Genomic DNA, 8,305 nt, shown 5'->3' with positions numbered 1-8,305 from the left:
ATCTTTTATAATACACACTATAAATCACAGCGATTCACACACTTTACTTAATGTCACTACTGTTCGCTTCTTTAATTATCTATCCATCGCTGGCTTCTCTGCCAGGTTTATATACTAAGAAAGGGGGTCGTCTCGAATGCACTCGGGCTTCCCCGATCATTCATGATCATTCGAGAAATTTCACGCACGCTACCAGCGCCAGCAGCGTCACGTGACCTCCGCTGTCGTAACAATACCGTTAAAATTCAAGCTACAATCCCTCTGGCAAACACAGCGGATTTTGTGGCTTTGCTTGTAAAAATAAACAATCTGTTTATATATATACATATATAATTAATTACAAGCTTTGAGATTATTCTAGAATACTCCTGGTTCAGATAAACTACAAAATAACGAAAGGTTCGAAGATTTGGTTGGATGGAATATTAATGTCAGAACAAGAAAAGTTAGAAACAAGTTTGACGAACATGTTATTGGTTATTCTATGTTGTACAATTATCTTTCACACTACTTTCTAGACTGTGAGGTAGCAAAACCTTTAACATCCAGGTCTCCCACACAAAAACATGGTATTGGCCACAGCTGTTACGCAATACAAGATCTGGTTCTTCCCGTCTATCAAGCTGTTTTCTTCGCAGTTGGCCCGGCATGGCCAGGTGGTTAGGGCGCTTGACTCGCAATCTGAGGGTCGCGTGTTCGAATTCCCGTCCCACCAAATATGCTCGCCCTTTCAGCCATGGAGACGTTATAATGTGACGGTCAATCTCACTATTCGTTGGTAAAAGAGTATCCCAAGAGTTGGCGGTGGATGGTGATGACTAGCTGCCTTCCGTCTTGTCTTTCACTGTTAAATTAGGAACGACTAGCGCAGATAGCCCTAGTTTAGCTTTACGCGAAATTCAAAACAAATCAAACAACCTCCGCAGTTTTCGCAAGTTCTGTCGATAGAGATGACCAAGAAAGGCTAAATAAAGCTTACTCGCCGTTCTAAGGTGACTAAGTTCGGTACTTGCCTGAATATATACACTTTTACTATATTTTGCAAGAGGAACACACTCCAGCCAACTCTTCAAACTTCGTGTCTTGAAAGTTGACTGCTTCTGGCAGTAGAGTGTGTTTTCTTGAGGTTAAAAGATCCAGCCCTTTATCAGAGTAATTTTTTTTTTAGCTTGAGTAAGGAAAACTCTGTAGCCCACCCAATCCCCCGAATTCCAGTTTCATCGACTCGATTGGAATAATCCAATTTAATGAAAAATATTAATACTTGTTGAAAATACATTCAACGGGTGTATATATCCTACATTTAGTGAATACACTGCATCTAGAATTAAGTAGATGTGCAGTTTTATTCATTTTTTTGAGCGGTGAATTGCATACCCAGCTCAGCCCTTGGTGAAAGCCTGACAGATCCGGTGAAAGTCTACAAATAAAAGTAAACTCCCAGTTCAAAATCGGCTTGCTTTTTAAAGCTCTTGTAATTCATTTCAAATGTCTTACCTTAAAAGTTGTGTAGGTTATTTTAAGGGGGCTGCACTTCTCTATCGTTTTTTCTCTTAAAAACACGAACAAATTTGCTCAAAATGAACAAAATCTCTGCGAGTATTTTCAGTAGCGTTCATTCTCCAAGAAAATTGCTGTAAAACAGGGGAAGTAGATTAGAATTGAGGACATGTAGCAATCGAATGGAGAAACTTGGCAGAAATGACAAAGCAGTTGCGTCATTTCTTGTTCAAAGTAGCCCATTTCACAGTAGAGATGTGGTCAAGATTTCTACTGTCTGAATTTGGTATATTTAATGCATTAAATTTAATAATAATCTCGAATTATGCTTCTACGGAGAACTATATTATATATTAAGAAGTAAAAAATATCCTAAAGTATTTAAATTATGAAATACTTCTCTAGAATGAAACTGTAGAAAACCTCCTACATTTAGTGAACACCTTAAATCTGGAAAGAAACTGTACTAATCTCGATATTATTTTATGATCCGTGTAATATCTGCATTTGAAACTTCGAACATGACAAAGTCAGCAATATGCAGCAACCAGCTCTTACATACATACGGTCTTTCAAAGATTATCATACATTTCGGAAGATTCCATTATAATGTGGTTTTCGAAACTCTTATGATAATGGATTACGGGCATTTCATAAAATATTCTAGTTAATCGGTTGCAACGTAATCATCCACCGACTTTTAACAATTCTCAACTGTCTCTTGTATTTGTTTTCCTAAAGGTTTAAAGAATGTAACAAGGGTTAATCTGATTATAATAAGAGTTTAAAAAACATCAACTTTGAAACGTATTTATCTTAGAAATTATATAAAGCCAAAAAATAACAAGTAATTAGAAACAAGCTGCTGATAAAGTGTGATTGGCAGAGATCATCACGCTTGGACGGAATGCAACATTCAATAAACAAATATCCTACTGTGAGAGTGCAGCAGAAACGAGAAAAAAGTGTTTTTAAATAGATATTTTGATAACATAGGGTCCAGTTTGGTGTGCGTGGATTGTATTCATTGTCCATCTCAGTCAACGGTCAAACGACCAGAGAACTCCAATAATCAGACACCTAGAGTTTTGGAAGACAAGAAAATACAACCTGACACATTCACAGGGTCTTCCCAGGTTCAACGGTCTTTTGAACCGAGTACGGAATCTTTGAATATTCACGAGTCATACAATTCAGTCACAGAATGTTCCAAAATACAGCAGTCCTTTAAGCTAGAAACAGGTCTTCCTGGAACTCAGAAGCCAGTTCTTGACAACATTGTAAAACCTTCTAGAGTTCAACTACCTTCCTTAACATCTGATCCTGAGCCTTCAAGTGTTCATCGGCCTTTAGAGTTTACCAAGGTAAAACAGCTTTTAGTGAGTATTTTATTTGAGTCTACTATAGTTCAACAGCTTTTGGTAAGTAATTTGTTAAAGTTTACTATGAGTCAACAGCCTTTGATAAGTACTTTCTTAAAGTTTATTATCATTCAACAGCCTTTCTTAAGTACTTTCACAAAGACTACTATGGTTCAACAGCCTTTGGTAAGTATCTTCTTATAATCTACTGTGGTTCGACAGCCATTGGTAAGTACTTCTTTAAAGTCCACTATGGTCCAACAGAATTTGGTAAGTACTTTCTAAAAGTCTACTATGGTTCAACAGCCTTTGGTAAGTACTTTCTTACAGTTTACTATTCTTCAACAGCCTTTGGTAAGTACTTCATAAATTCCACTATGGTCCAACAGAATTCGGTAAGTACCTTCTTATAGTCTACTATTGTTCGACAGCCATTGGTAAGTACTATCTTAAAGTCTTCTATAATTTAACAGTCTTTGGTAAGTACTACTTTAAAGTATACTATGGTCCAACAGCCTTTGGTAAGTACTTCTTTAAAGTATAGTATAGTCCAACAGAATTTGGTAAGTACCTTCTTATAGTCTACGATGAATCGACAGCCATTGGTAAGTACTATCTTAAAGTCTTTTATAATATAACAGTCTTTGGTAAGCACTACTTTAAAGTATACTATGGTCCAACAGCCTTTGGTAAGTACTTCTTTAAAGTATAGTATAGTCCAACAGAATTTGGTAAGTACCTTCTTATAGTCTACGATGAATCGACAGCCATTGGTAAGTAGTTTCTCAAAGTTTACTATTGTTCATCAGTGCTTGGTAAGTGCTTTCTTAAAGTCTACTATGGTTCAATAGCCTTTGGTAACTACTTACTTAAAGTCTACTATGGTTCAATAGCCTTTGGTAACTACTTACTTAAAGTCTACTATTATTCAACAGCCTTTGGTAACTACTTACTTACAGTCTACTATTGTTCAACAGCCTTTTGTGAGTACTTGCTTAAAGTTTACTACGGTTCAACAGGCTTTCCTAGGTACCGTTGCAAAACATGTCAGTCAAGTTATTATTACAATTTCTCTTGGTGGACCTTGTCACCTGTACAAACTTGAACAGCCTCGTTTCAGTAGTCATCAAAATCATTGGTGGTAGCTTTCAATGCAAAAGTTGGGCAACAGTTCATTCAAGGTAAGCAAGTGTCTAAATAACAGTTAGTTTGTAACGAAGAAGTAACAACTTCCTGACGCTGAAACTGAGGTTGTTAATGCCACAGAATGAGAAAAATGATATATTTTTCTTGATGCAGTGTTTGCTTATATTTATATTATCAAACTATAAATATATAGTTTGAAATTATATTGTTGAATAATATTATTTAGCTTTTAATAATAATTAATAACCTTAGAAATTTAAACGGTGTCCAAAATTTTGTATATAGCATTGTAAGACACCTTGTGCTCTGTATGTGTGTGTTTGTTTTAATAAATATCACTTACAAAAAATCAGACGTTACTATAAGTAACATTAAAATATATACATTAGACTTTTCAAATGGACTAATCGAACAAATTATTTTGAAAGAACAGAATACTCGTGTAGATTTCGTTTTGTTCATGTAAAACCTCCAAGACTTTCATAGACACTAACAGTATATTTGAATTTTGTTTTGTTTTTAATGAAAATTTAAACCCACTGACACCATCGCAAATTTTACTTGGAGCTCAAAATAATTGAAAACATACATTCTGTTGAAATAATTTGAGACACCAACCACCATGCATGGGTAAAGAAGTACGCTGTGTTCATATCATGAATGGAAATTGTCTTTCATAGGTGAGCTTCGCATGGCCTGGTGGTTAGGGCACTCGACTCACAATTCCCGTAACCAAACATGCTCGACCTTTCAGTCTTGGGGCATTATAATGTTTGGTCAATCCCACTATTAGTTGGTAAAAAAGGTAGCCCAAGAGTTGACGTTGCGTAGTGTTGACTAGCTGCCTTCCCTCTAGTCTATCAATGCTAAGTTGGGGAAGGCTAGCGCAGATAGCTCTCGAGTGGTTTTACACGAAATTCTAACCAAATCAAACAGAAAGCAAACTTCCTAAAGATAGTTCCTTACACGTTATTTTGTTCTCTTCGTTAGCAAGAACATGAAGACAATATTGAAAATTCGAGTCCACGAGACTGTCCTGTCGAAGAAGCTGACAAAAAAGATAGAAGAGGACATCTTCCTGCAGGATTTCATGAAAATTTCGAAAAGGAGGAGGAAGAAGAGAAAGAAAGTGATGAGAAAATCGATGCTTTTACAGTCTCACAACCCGAGGTGCTTTTAAACCGAAACTTAGGAGATGTGCACGCTATCTCTGAAGAAGAAGATGAGACCTCTCCTGCACAGTTTCGATTAGCGGATTCAGCTCTGAACTCAGACACGGCCTCTACCTTGAATCACTCGAGAGGTAATTGAGTCAGTAAGTCCTGTCAAAATAACCTGTGACAGAAAACTGGGAACTTAAATCAAGATATTTAATGTAGTCGAATTTCTATTGTTTTCTATAATTTAAACAGTGTTGTTGCCTTTATCGCTACAAACTCTTACATCGATATTTGTTTTATGTCTTGTTAGAAAAATACCGAACATGATTTTCAGACTTAAACAGTTATAATCAGTAAATGAACAACTAACCACTATGTAAAAAAAAAACCTTATCCTTAGTCCTGTATCATACCCGATGAAGACAGACCAAGTTGCTGTCGAAACATATACTATGTGTTTACAAACTGTTGTTTGTTAGTTTACTACTATATTAGCATAATGTGCTTCCATACACAATTATTTCCCCTACCCATAGTGGCTCATCTTTAAGTCTGAAGACTTATGACGCTAAAAACCTGGTTTCGATATCCGTGGTGGGCACAGCCCAGATAGCCCATTGTGTAGTTTAGTGCTTAACAACAAATAAACAAAATAAATAAATATAGTTAATTTAATCAATATAAAAATTCTCGTCAGTTTGGTTTGTTCTTATTGTAAAAAGTTACTTAATACACCAGATAATTTTTAACAAAACCTGACACATTACTTTCCCCGGCTATCTTCAAACAGCGAGTGTTGTGTATGACAAGGAGTCAGTCATCATCTGTTTCTTAACTAGAGAGTACAAATGGAAGATGAAAACAGTTGTAATTTATTGATAATTAAATCATTTGTTTCTTTGTGTTAGCGTAAAACTTCACAATGAACTTTCAACGCTGTGCTCACGGCAGAGATCAAATCTCGAATTTTAACGTCATAAACTCCCAAGCTTACCGCTGAGCCACAGAATGGCAATAATAATTAAGTCAATTTTAATTCTACATCTGTCATGTCGGAAAAAAGTTTTCTTTCTTTGTGTGTGTTTCCATATCACATATGTCGCTGTTAATCATCTGTAAACATAAGTTCATTAGTTATGTTGAAAATATTCGTCAGGTTTTCTAAACTCTGCATAATTGAAATGTCAATGATAATTTTCTTTTACGTTTTTAGCACAATATCGTTTGAGAAATATAAATCGCGAAATCGAGAAGTTAAGAATCTTTTATAACTGTAAAAGGTTACTTTAAATGTAAATGTTTCTACAATTACAATATGTAATAAATGAAATGATGTGTTTCAGACGTGCAACAGACACATTGTAAAGCTCCTGGAATAAACGTAAGAGAAACCTCCTCCAGATCAGAAGAAAAAATCGATAAACCTTTCAACTGTGTCGACACGGAAGAACCTTCACAGATAGATGGGGATATCTTGCCGCAAGATGGCGGCCAGCAGCAACAGTGTGAAAACGAAATACGTGAACCAAGCGGTCAGTCTGGTACTCAGTCGCTTTCACAACAAACATTAGCTCCTACTTCTTTCGTGGAACAGAAATATCATCAGTACCCAGAGATGTCTACAGACATCCCCATGTCTGATTCTTTGAGGTTGATTAATTCAATTACGCAAGTGAATAGTCAGAATGTCGTAGCAGATAATGACAATGTTTCAGTCCCTGTAACCTCGGTTTCTCGGGGTGATCATCACCAACAGCAAGTAGCTCAGTTCTCTCAGCCTAAAGCTCATCAACAAATCGTGTTGCAAGCAATCCCTACAAAAAATCTCAAGAACATTGACTTACAGGGGCAAAAGAAACAAAAGGCGAAACCCGATCCACAAGATTGGTCACCAGTGTCAGATTTATCTCCAATTATGGATGTGTCTCCCTCGGTCGAAGCTGCGGAACAGGAATTCATGGAAAAGTTTCGACAGAAATCTGAAGAAGCAGAGCAAAGTAAACCAATAGTGCATACAACAATTCCGAGAGCTACTAGTGGAACAATCTCTGGAATGATTGCCGATTTTAACAAGGCTCTTGGTCTTTCTGGTAGTTATCCAATAAAAAATCAAAAAAGTAAAGTAAATTCTACCAGAAACATCACCATGTCTCCTCTTCGTTCGTTGGTCGATTCTGTACGTGAAGATAGTGCCCTTAAAGACCAGAACCAAAATGTTGTTCCTCAGGATGCTGAAGAAGAACATCAGGCGGTCTCTAAACCAGATAAAGATAGTGTTGCTAGTGAACATCTCCCACAGCCAAGTACATCAAGACGAATCCATAGAAGACTCCCTCAGCCCACCATGGAACAAATGCAGGCTGCTGTTGTCATGGCTGCTCAGACTCCAAGAGGAAAGGTGTCACCACAAACCATGGTAAAACCCATCGACACACAAAATTCCCTTGTGAATGTTCCCATAAAATCACTAAGTTCAACACCTCCAATTTCACCATCTGTTTTGTCAGGCAAATTACACGACAAAAAACAATCAGAACAAATATTGGCTGCAGATTCTTTCACTGATCAACATCTAACCAATCAAAAAGCATTTACTTCGTCACACAGTGTGCAATCACTGATTTCTCCTGTCGTGCTGATGTGTGGTGTGACTTCCTTTGTTACTTCATCAACTACCACAATGACCACTGTGACTTCCCGCCAGGTCATTGCTGGAACATCACCTCTTGAGCCTAATTATGTAGAAAGCAAGCCTCCTACTTTAGGAGTGGAGAAGGATCTCTGCACCAAAGACTCTTCTTTATCTAGAAATGGATCAGCACAAAATCCTAGAATTCTGAAAGACAAAGTAAGCATACTAATTAGATGGATAAAAACTGATACTGACCTTTATTTTTACAAAATAATGTTCTAACAACACTGACTTTTTAATTATATTTTTAAAATTGTGTTTAATTTTATAGAAATATCGTAATTTGAAATAACACCAAAGTTCATATCAGATTATGTTAGTCGAGTTAGGGGATGCTATCTATACCACCTAAGAAACAAATATAATGAGGCACCACAAGGAAATGCTGATAAATATGGCAGAAAGTATATTATCAAATAAATAAAATCATGAAATCGATTGGTGCT

General features: G+C 36.5%; 1 protein-coding gene across 1 annotated transcript in view; it reads left to right on the top strand.

Annotated features, from left to right (window-relative positions):
* The first annotated feature begins 428 nt into the window (after positions 1-428).
* The window catches only part of LOC106467297, a 54,132-nt gene continuing 46,255 nt past the window's right edge, over positions 429-8,305 (top strand). The window contains exons 1-4 of the mRNA XM_022395442.1: positions 429-456; positions 2,497-2,864; positions 4,998-5,310; positions 6,511-8,015. Of these exons, the coding sequence (XP_022251150.1) occupies positions 429-456; positions 2,497-2,864; positions 4,998-5,310; positions 6,511-8,015 (2,214 nt within the window). The remainder of the gene's footprint in view (positions 457-2,496; positions 2,865-4,997; positions 5,311-6,510; positions 8,016-8,305) is intronic.

This window comes from Limulus polyphemus, unplaced genomic scaffold (assembly GCF_000517525.1).
Source record: "Limulus polyphemus unplaced genomic scaffold, Limulus_polyphemus-2.1.2 Scaffold2559, whole genome shotgun sequence".
NCBI lineage: Eukaryota > Metazoa > Arthropoda > Merostomata > Xiphosura > Limulidae > Limulus > Limulus polyphemus.
This window is presented reverse-complemented; position numbering and strand designations above follow the sequence as displayed.